At 33.6% G+C, this 12135-nt stretch overlaps 1 protein-coding gene across 1 annotated transcript in view; it reads right to left on the reverse strand.

The window, feature by feature from the left end:
• CERKL (ceramide kinase like) overlaps positions 1-12135 on the reverse strand; it is a 173267-nt gene that overhangs the window by 95839 nt on the left and 65293 nt on the right. The window contains exon 2 of the mRNA XM_001377714.4: positions 9903-10145. Coding sequence (XP_001377751.1) covers positions 9903-10145 — 243 coding nt within the window. The remainder of the gene's footprint in view (positions 1-9902; positions 10146-12135) is intronic.

The raw sequence follows: 12135 nt of genomic DNA on the forward strand, positions 1-12135 counted from the left end.
AGAGAATCATCAAAAGGTAATTAAAAAAGAGGGGAAAAACAACAACAACAACAAAGGTTTTTTTTAAGAGACTCAATAAGTTAAAATGATATGTATCCCTATAAGAAAAGAGGTCATTGGCAACTCTTAAAAACTGTTGCTATCACCTAAGCAGCTAGAAGAACTACACTCAGAGGGAACAGTGACAAACTGTATAGGATGAAAGGACAAGACATAAATAGGTATATAGAGATATGCATGCATAAATACATATACATGTGTATGTATATATATATATATACATGACTAAAGCTAAAAAAGAAAAGAGGTTATGACTAAAAGAAATGGGAAAAGAAACAAATGGGGGTAAATTTATATGTCACAAAGAAGCTCATGGCGGGAGGGGGGAGAACATCGATACACTGGAAGGGTAAAGAGGTCGGAGATAGGAAATATTCAACTCTTACGTACTTTGAAACTGACCCAAAGAGGGAAGAACAATCCAATCCATTGGGGAAGAGAATAGATTTGCGCCCTATAGAGGAGTAGAAGGGTAAAAAACAGACTGGTGGGGAGGGAAGCAGTACAAGGGAGGGAGAGGGTGGGGGGGGGAATTTTTAAAAAGACTACAGGGGAAAATAAGGGAGGGAATTAGAAGGGAGGGGGGTAGAAAGGGAAATACAAGGGGGACTGATTTAAAGTAAATCACTGGACTAAAAGGTAGAGCTGAAGCAGAAAGGTTAGAATTAGGGAAGGATATCAAAATGCCAGGGAGTCCACAAGTGACAGTCATAACATTGAACGTGAATGGGATGAACTCACCCATAAAACGTAAACAAATAGAAGAATGGATTAGAATCCAAAACCCTACCATATGTTGTCTCCAAGAAACACACATGAGGCGGGTAGACACCCACAAGGTCAGAATTAAAGGATGGAGTAAGACCTTCTGGGCCTCAAGTGACAGAAAGAAGGCAGGAGTGGCAATCATGATATCTGATAAAGCCAAAGCAAAAATAGACCTGATCAAAAGGGATAGGGAAGGTTATTATATTTTGTTAAAAGGGACTTTAGATAATGAGGAAATATCACTAATCAACATATATGCACCAAATAATATAGCACCCAAATTTCTAATGGAGAAACTAGGAGAATTGAAGGAAGAAATAGACAGTAAAACCATATTAGTGGGAGACTTGAACCAACCATTATCAAATTTAGATAAATCAAATCAAAAAATAAATAAGAAAGAGGTAAAAGAAGTGAACGAAATCTTAGAAAAATTAGAATTAATAGACATATGGAGAAAAATAAATAGGGATAAAAAGGAATACACCTTCTTCTCAGCACCACATGGCACATTCACAAAGATTGACCATACATTAGGTCACAGAAACATGGCACACAAATGCAGAAAAGCAGAAATAATAAATGCAGCCTTTTCAGACCACAAGGCAATAAAAATAACGATCAGTAATGGTACATGGAAAACCAAATCAAAAACTAATTGGAAACTAAACAATATGATACTCCAAAATCGTTTAGTTAGAGAAGAAATCATAGAAACAATTAATAATTTCATCGAGGAAAATGACAATGGCGAGACATCCTTTCAAACCTTTTGGGATGCAGCCAAAGCAGTAATCAGAGGTAAATTCATATCCCTGAGTGCATATATTAACAAACTAGGGAGAGCAGAGATCAATCAATTGGAAATGCAAATAAAAAAACTCGAAAGTGACCAAATTAAAAACCCCCAGCAGAAAACCAAACTAGAAATCCTAAAAATTAAGGGAGAAATTAATAAAATTGAAAGTGATAGAACCATTGATTTAATAAATAAGACAAGAAGCTGGTACTTTGAAAAAACAAACAAAATAGACAAAGTACTGGTCAATCTAATTAAAAAAAGGAAGGAAGAAAAGCAAATTAACAGCATCAAAGATGAAAAGGGGGACATCACCTCTGAGGAAGAGGAAATTAAGGCAATCATTAGAAATTACTTTGCCCAATTATATGGCAATAAATATACCAATTTAAGTGATATGGATGAATATATACAAAAATACAAACTGCCTAGACTAACAGAAGAGGAAATAGAATTCTTAAATAATCCCATATCAGAAAATGAAATCCACCAAGCCATCAAAGAACTTCCTAAGAAAAAATCCCCAGGGCCTGATGGATTCACCAGTGAATTCTATCAAACATTCAGAGAACAGTTAATCCCAATACTATACAAACTATTTGACATATTAAGCAAAGAGGGAGTTCTACCAAACTCCTTTTATGACACAAACATGGTACTGATTCCAAAACCAGGCAGGTCAAAAACAGAGAAAGAAAACTATAGACCAATCTCCCTAATGAATATAGATGCAAAAATCTTAAATAGGATACTAGCAAAAAGACTTCAGCAAGTGATCAGAAGGGTCATCCACCATGATCAAGTAGGATTTATACCAGGGATGCAGGGCTGGTTCAATATTAGGAAAACCATCCACATAATTGACCACATTAACAAGCAAACCAACAAGAACCACATGATTATCTCAATAGATGCAGAAAAAGCCTTTGATAAAATACAACACCCATTCCTATTAAAAACACTAGAAAGCATAGGAATAGAAGGGTCATTCCTAAAAATAATAAACAGTATATATCTAAAACCATCAGCTAATATCATTTGCAATGGGGATAAACTAGATGCATTCCCAATAAGATCAGGAGTGAAACAAGGATGCCCATTATCACCTCTATTATTTGACATCGTACTAGAAACACTAGCAGAAGCAATTAGAGAAGAAAAAGAAATTGAAGGCATCAAAATAGGCAAGGAGGAGACCAAGTTATCACTTTTTGCAGATGACATGATGGTCTACTTAAAGAATCCTAGAGATTCAACCAAAAAGCTAATTGAAATAATCAACAACTTTAGCAAAGTTGCAGGATACAAAATAAACCCACATAAGTCATCAGCTTTTCTATATATCTTCAACACAGCTCAGCAGCAAAAACTAGAAAGAGAAATCCCATTCAAAATCACCTTAGACAAAATAAAATACCTAGGAATCTACCTCCCAAGACAAACACTGGAACTATATGAACACAACTACAAAACACTCGCCACACAACTAAAACTAGACTTGAGCAATTGGAAAAACATTAACTGCTCATGGGTAGGACGAGCCAACATAATAAAAATGACTATCCTGCCCAAACTTATTTATCTATTTAGTGCCATACCCATGGAACTCCCAAAAAATTTCTTTACTGATTTGGAAAAAAGCATAACAAAGTTCATTTGGAATAACAAAAGATCAAGGATATCCAGGGAAATAATGAAAAAAAACACAAATGATGGGGGCCTTGCAGTCCCAGACCTCAAACTATATTACAAAGCAGCAGTCATCAAAACAATTTGGTACTGGCTAAGAGACAGAAAGGAGGATCAGTGGAATAGACTGGGGGAAAGCGACCTCAGCCAGATAGTATACGATAAACCCAAAGATCCCAGGTCTTGGGACAAAAATTCACTATTTGATAAGAACTGCTGGGAAAATTGGAAGACAGTGTGGGAGAGATTAGGAATTGATCAACACCTCACACCCTACACCAAGATAAATTCAAAATGGGTGAAAGACTTAAACATAAAGAAGGAAACCATAAGTAAATTGGGTAAACACAGAATAGTATACATGTCAGACCTTTGGGAAGGGAAAGACTTTAAAACCAAGCAAGACATAGAGAGAATCACAAAATGTAAAATAAATAATTTCGACTACATCAAACTAAAAGGCTTTTGTACAAACAAAAGCAATGTAACTAAAATCAGAAGGAAAACAACAAGTTGGGAAAAAATCTTCATAAAAACCTCTGACAAAGGTTTAATTACTCAAATTTATAAAGAGCTAAATCAATTGTACAAAAAATCAAGCCATTCCCCAATTGATAAATGGGCAAGGGACATGGATAGACAGTTTTCAGATAAAGAAATCAAAACTATTAATAAGCACATGAAGAAGTGCTCCACATCTCTTATAATCAGAGAGATGCAAATCAAAACAACTCTGAGGTATCACCTCACACCTAGCAGATTGGCTAACATGACAGTTATGGAAAGTAATGAATGCTGGAGGGGATGTGGCAAAGTAGGGACATTAATTCATTGCTGGTGGAGTTGTGAACTGATCCAGCCATTCTGGAGGGCAATTTGGAACTATGCCCAAAGGGCGATAAAAGAATGTCTACCCTTTGATCCAGCCATAGCACTGCTGGGTTTGTACCCCAAAGAGATAATGGACAAAAAGACTTGTACAAAAATATTCATAGCTGCGCTCTTTGTGGTGGCCAAAAATTGGAAAATGAGGGGATGCCCATCAATTGGGGAATGGCTGAACAAATTGTGGTATATGTTGGTGATGGAATACTATTGTGCTCAAAGGAATAATAAAGTAGAGGATTTCCATGTGAACTGGAACAACCTCCAGGAAGTGATGCAGAGCGAGAGGAGCAGAACCAGGAGAACATTGTACACAGAGACGGACACGCTGTGGTATAATCGAATATAATGGACTTCTCCATTAGTGGTGGTGTAATGTCCCTGCACAATCTGCAGGGATCAAGGAGAAAAAAACACTATCCAAAAGCAGAGGACAAACTGAGGGAATAGAAACACCGAGGAAAAGCAACTGCCTGACTACAATGGCTGAGGGGACATGACAGAGGAAAGACTCGGAGCGAACACTCTGATGCAAATACTAACAACATGGCAATGGGTTCAAGTCAAGAACACATATGATACCAGTGGAATCACGCGTCGGCCACGGGGGGGTGGGAGGGAGGAAAAGAAAATGATCTTTGTCTTTAATTAAAAATGCATGGAAATGAACAAATAAAATTAAAAACAAAAAAAAATCTCATAACAATGGGAATAGAAAGGAATATACTTTTCCTCAGCAGTGCATTCACCTACAAAAAAAACTGGCCATATATTAGGGTCCAAAAACCTCACAAACCAAATGCAGAAAAATGGAAATATAAAGTGTATCCTTTTCAGATCCTCAGGCAATAAAAATTTCATTCAACAAAGGACAGTGGAAAGACAAATTAAAAATTAGTTGGAAACTAAATAATCTAAACCTAAAGAATAAGTTGACTGAAGAACATATCATAGAAACAATCAATAATTTCATTAAAGAGGGTGACAATCATCAAACAACATACCAAAATTTATGAGATATAGCCAAAGCTTCAGAGAAAAATTTTATCTCAAAATGCTTACATCAAGAAATTAGAGAAAGAACCAATCAAGGAATTGGGCATGCAATTAAAAGGCTAAGAAAAGAACAAATTAAAAATCCCCATTAAACAGTAAAATGAAAATCTTGAAACTCAAGGCGAGATAAATAAAATGAGAGTAAGAAAACTTTTGGACTAAAAACTAAAAGCTGGTTTTATGAAAAAAATTAAAATAGATAAACCATTGGTTAATTTAATTTTAAAAAGGAAAGAAGAAAATCAAATTACCAGTATTAAAAATGGAAAGGGTGAATTCACCACCAACAAAGAGGAAATTGAAGCAATTACTAGAGGCTATTTTACTAAAATATGTCAATAAATCTGATAATCTAATTGAAATGGATAAATATTTACAAAAATGTAAATTTCCCAAATTAACAAAAAAAAGGAAATAGAATAATTGAAGGATTCCATCTTGGAAAAAGAAATTGAACAAGCCATCAATGAACTCCCTAAGAAAACTCTTCAAAGCTGGATGGATTCCCAAGTGAATTCTACCATTTAAAGAACAATTAATATAATACCATATAAACAATTTGGGGAAATTGGCAAGTAAGAGATTGTACTAAATTATTTTTACAACACAAATATGAGCTGACACCTAAACCAGGAAGATAAAAAACAGAGAGATAAAATTATAGTCTAATCTCTCTAATCAATGTTGATGCAAAAATATATAAATAAAATACCAGCAAAGAGACAACAACAATATATCACAAGGATCATTCATTATGACCAGATGGGATTTATACCAATAATTCAGGAAATGTTCAAAATTGGGAAAACTATCAGCATAATTGACCATATCAATAATAAAACCAACAGAAATCATCTGGTTATATCAATAGATGCAGAAAAAGCTTTTGGTAAAATATAATACCATTCCTATTAAAAAGCACTAGAGAGCATAGGAATAAATGGAGCTTTCCTTAAAATAATGAGTAATATCTTATCCAAAATAATAAGCAAACATCATCTTTAATGGAGACTAGCTAAAAGCCTTCTCAATAAGATCACAAGTGAAAGAAGGATGATCAGTATCACCACTTATTATTCAATATTGTTCTATAGAAATGTTAGCTATAGGATCATAAAACAACATGGAAAGACATATATGAATTGATTCAAAGTAAAGTGAGCAGACCCAGGAGAATGTTGTACACAGTAACAGTAATAATGTGTGATGATTAATTGTGGTTAACAATTATCATCAGCAAAGCAAGGATTCAAGACTCTAAGAGACTCATGAACAAAAAAAGCTATTCATGATCATAAAAGGAACTGATACAATCTGAATACAGACTGAAGAGTATCATTTTTCACTTTATCTTTTTCCTGAGTTTTCTCCTTGTATAAGCGATATGTCTTCTTATACAACATGATGAACATGGAAATATGTATTGCATGATAGCATATATATAACCAATCTCATATTATATGCCATCTCAGGGATGGGAGGAGAAAGAAGGAAGGAAAATGGATAGCAAAATGTTAGAAAATAATTATTTAAAAAATTAAATTAAAAATAAAGAGGCTAACTATAGCAATAAGAAAAGGTAAAGAAATGGAAGGAATTAGAATTGGCAATGAAGAAACAAAACAATCACTCTGATGATATGACCATATACTTAGAGATTCCTAGAGAATCAACTAAAGAACTAGTTGAAATAATTAACAACTTCAGCAAAGTTACAGGATATAAAGTATATCTATGTAAATCATCAGCATTCCTATATATTACTAACAAAGACCAGAAGCAAGAGATAGAAGAAGAAAATCCTTTAAATTAACTGAAGATGATATAAAATGTAACAAACCCAGGAACTAGATGAAACCAATTACAAAATACTTGACAAATAAAGCCAGATCTAAACAACTGGGAAAATATTAATTGCCCACAGGGTAGGCCAAACAAATATTATAAAAATGAAAATTTTACTTAATGTATTTAGTCACATCAATAAAACTACCAAAATATTATTTTAAATCAACCCATTCATTATTTCTCATAGTACAGTAGTAGTTCATCACAATCATATACCACAGTTTGTTTAGCCATTCCCCAAATGGTAGAAATCTCCTCAATTTCCAGTTTTTTGCCATCACAAAGAGAGCTGCTATACATATTTTAGAACACATTGGTTCTTTTCTTTTTTTCTCTGGTCTCCTTGAGAAACAGAGTCAGAATTTATAATTCTGAGTATAATTCCAAATTGCTCTCCAAAATGTTTGGATCAGTTCACAGATCCAACAATAGTGTATTAGTGTCCCCATTTTTCTACATCCCCTCCAACATTTGTCATTTTAGCCAGTTTGATGAGTGTGAGATGATATCTCAGAATTGTTTTATTTTTTATTTCTCTACTCTGTAGTGACTTAGAGCATTTTTCATATACCTTTATATGACTTTGACTTCTTCATCTGAAAATTGTTTGTTCATATTTTTTCCTATTTATCCATTGGGGAATGGTTCTTATTCTCATAAACTTGAAAAAGTTCTCTATATATTTTAGATATGTGACCTATAACTGAGAGGCTGGTCTATGAATTTTTTTCTGAATTATCTACTTTCCTTCTAATCTTGCAATATGTGTTTCATTTGCAAAAATTGTAATTCATAATGTACTCAAATTTAGCAATTTTACATCTTATAATGCTCTCCATTTTTTGTTTGCTCATAAATTCCTTTCCTATCCATAAATCTGATTGGTAATATGTTCACTGTCTTCTAATTTACTTATATCTATTTCCTTTAATGTCTGATCATGTATCCATTTGTATATTATCAGTGAATGGTATAAAATATTGGTCTCTACCTAGTTTCTGCCAAATTGCTTTTCAGTTGTCCTAACAATTTTTACCAAAAAGAGATTATCCCCAAAACTTGAATCTATGTTTTTGTCAAATGAAAAGTTACTATAATCTTTTACTACTCTTTGTTGTATTTTTTTCCTGTTCTACTGACTTAACTTTCTATTTCTTAGCAAGTACCATATAGTTTTGATAATTATTGCTTTATAATATAGTTTAAAAACTGGTACTGCTAGACCTCCTTACTTTGCACTTTCTTCATTAATTTTAATATTCTTGAGCCCTTATTCTTCCAAATTAATTTTATTATTATTTTTAGCTCAATAAAAGTATTTTTAATTAAATTGGAATGGGCTTGAATAAGTAGCTTAGTTTAAGTAAAAATTTCCTTTTAATTATATTGGCTCTGCCCATCCATAAATATTATTCCTCCACTTATTTAGAGCTGACTTTATTTGTGTAAAATATTTTATGATTTTGATGGTGTAGTTCCTGAGTTTGTTTTGGCACATATAGACCCAAGTATTTTATTCTACCTATTTTAAATGGAGTATCTCTTTCCATCTCTTCTTGTAGGACTTTTTTTTAGAAATATACAAAAATGTTGGATGATTTATGTGGGTTTATTGTATATCCTCCTAAGCAGGTTATTTTTTTTAAAAAGTTGGAAAGACATATGAAATAATGAAGACCTAAACATGTTGAACCAGGAATACATTATATACAGCTACAGAGTATTGAAGAATAACCTATAAATGTCTACCTCTAGAGAAAGAACTACTAAATACTACTATGAAATGTGTTTTCTATGGTGCAAGGATGGAAAGAAAATGGTAAAATAACTAAGAATTAATTTTTCATTACAAAAATGATTTTTAAAGAACTCTGACTAATTAAATAATTTATTATGATTCCTAAAGACTGATGATGAAACATGTCTCTCACCTTGTGGAGGAAAGGTAATTAAACTGTAAGTGAAGGATAAGACATCCATTTTTAGACATGACGAATGCAATACAAGTTTGTTTTACTTAACTATTATTATATAACAGGCACTGGCCAGTATACTCTTAACTTACTAGTTACAAGGAAAGGCTTTTTTTTCCTTAGGAGTGGAATTGTTGTCTAAGGGGAGAATGGTAGTAATGAAAAAAATGAAGAAATAAATGAATATTAATGAATCATCTAAAAAACACACATCATGTACAATATATATCATATTACTTGCCACCTTGAGAATGGGAGATGTATGAGAAGAGAGAGAGCATGAATCACAAAATGTAGAAAAGTCATTATTAAAAGTTGCACTGGCATGAAAAAAGGTAAAATGAAATTAAAAAAAATTTTTTTTAATTAAAAGGCTCTGAAATGGAAGCTCCTAGGTTCAAATTTGATCTTGGACAATTCCTAGCCATGTGACCCTAGGCAAGCTACTGAAACCACATTGCCTAATTCTTATCACTCCTCTTCCTTGGAATTGATATTTAATATTAATTCCAAGATAGAAGGTAAGGTATTTGTTTTAATTTAATGAACTTAAATAAAAATACACAAAAGAAAACAGAAGGAAGTCTAGGAGGATTCACAAACAAGTAGAAAAGTGTTGTTACTACCATATTAAATTTAATACATACTTAAAAAAACAAGCTCTATTTAAGAGATTCACATTTTCTCACTTTAAAAAATTCAACATCCTTGTTTGTCTGCAGTACTCCTTGCCAGCTTCCTTTCCATGGTTTTTTTCACAATGAAGTGCACAGTCAATAGTTGACAGCCTAATAACATATTTCTATGATGAAGTATTTACTTACCAGTCAAAATTTTCTTCAAATGTTTAGCCCATGAGGCACAATGGTCTTCACTTATGTTATTAAGATTAAGAGTATAATCCTTCAGTTTATTTTGTTCCTTTTTCATACATAGAAAAAGTGTGATACCCAGCAAAGTACCACCTTTTTGCTGCTTGGCAGAACGGCGCCATTTCAGTTTCACAGAGAATACGTCTTTGAGCTCAATGAATTCTTCTTTACTCAAGAAGTCACATTTGGAATTACCTAGAAAAGAAAAGAAAATTTTCAACTAAAAACTAATCCATCCATTCCTGAAACTTGTACTCCCAGTGCCTAACAATGTCCAACACAAAGTAAATCCATAATTAATGCTTTTTGGTTGATAATAGGAAAACAGGTACATAAGATTCAATGGTTAGTATCCTTGGTCAATTTATAAGTCTTCATAATTTCTTTAAATTCTTGAAGGAAACAACATGTGTCATTAACTTTTCTATCATTTTGTCAAATCATTATTAACAATGATTTCTTAGTTATCAGATTTGATTTTTTTTAAAAGAATGTAAGTCCTCATCCTTCTGGATGTCTTTGCAACTATTTCACACTTCTGAATACCCTTCTTTTCCTAGATAGTATCTTCTCTGCACCAAGTCTATAGTCTTGGAATTATGCTCAACTCCTCACTCTCCTTCACATGACACATACAATCAATCACCAACCAAATCTTATCATTTCTTCATTGATATTTCTCTTATCTGGTCCTTCTCACTATTGACATATAAACTACCTTAGTTTAGGCTCCTCATCAAATTTTTCCCAACTCTCCAATCCTTCTACAACATCCAGTATGCAACATATGCCAATAGTGAGAAGTTATTCTAATTCCTTCAATTATTGTTGTCTTAATACCATGGCTAGCATTTCTAATATGATGTCAATAAGAGTTATGATAATGGGCATCCTTGCTTCACCCCTGATCATACTGGGAAGGCTTCTAGCTTCTTCCCATTACATAAAATTATTTTTTATTTCAGATATGTACTACTTACCATTTAAAAGTAAGCTCCATTTATTTCTATACTTTCTAGTGTTTTTAGGAGGAATAGTGGGACAGCTGGGTAGTACAGTAGATAGAACACCAGGGAGTCAGGAAGTTTGGGGTTCATATTTGGCCTCAGATATTTCCTAGCTTTGTGACCCCAGGCAAATCACTTAACCCCCAACCCTGGCTTCTCCTCTATCTTAGAATTGACACTAAGATAGAAGCTAAGAGGGTTGGGCTTTTTTTAAATAGATATTGTGTTTTGTCAAAAAGCATTTTTCCACATCTATTGAGATCATTATGATTTTTGTTGCTTTTGTCACTGATATAGTCAATTATGCTGATACAGTTTTCATAATATTAAACCACTCTTACATTCCTAGTAAAAAATATCACCTGATCATGTTTTATAATCTTTGTGATAAAGTACTCTAATCTTCTTGCTTATTTAAAATGTTTGCAATGGAATCAAAGATTAGATGGTAGAGTAAAGGTAGGAACTTTCCTTAAGTTTCTAAAATTTCCCTCCAAATAACTTTAAAATAAAGCCTCAGAATGAATCCTGGTGTGACCGAACCAATAAAAGGATAGGATGAAACAATTTTCTTTCCCAAGACAACTTAGAAATTTGACAGGTAAGGTCTTCCTCACTAGGGTGAGAGTGGAGCACAGTTCAGTACACGTGGTGCCTGGGCAAGCCAGCAACAAGGAACCAAACCCCAGTTCAAGTTAGTAATATAGCCTCTCACCACAGTGCAGCAAGTAGCAAAGCCCTGATCATTTGTGCAAGCTAGCACCGACCTTAGGGATGACTGAATCAGCAGCAACTGGAACTCAGCCCACAGACGCTAGAGAGGCCAAAAAACAAGTCAGAAGGAGACTATATGGACATTTTGTTGGCATTGAGTACCTCAGTACTCCAGTACTCTGTCGCAATACTGTTATGAAGGTCTAGGTCACAGGTCCAAGCCTCAGTCCCAGGGTTAGAAGGATCACAAATCCACAGTATCTGACTATAGGGGAGCAAATATCCTGGTTACAGTTTGGGGTAGGGGGGAAGAGTGTAGAATTACATCTGAAAACAGCATAATGAAAAACCCAAAGCTTTGGGCAGTTCCCCCTACACTCCAGGAGCATAGTCTAGATTTAAAGTAGAGTTAAAAGTAAAAAAAAAAAAGCAGACTGGAAAAATGAGCAAATAAAAAAATAATA

The sequence above is a fragment of the Monodelphis domestica genome, chromosome 4 (genome assembly GCF_027887165.1).
Source record: "Monodelphis domestica isolate mMonDom1 chromosome 4, mMonDom1.pri, whole genome shotgun sequence".
In the NCBI taxonomy this organism is placed as follows: Eukaryota; Metazoa; Chordata; class Mammalia; order Didelphimorphia; family Didelphidae; genus Monodelphis; species Monodelphis domestica.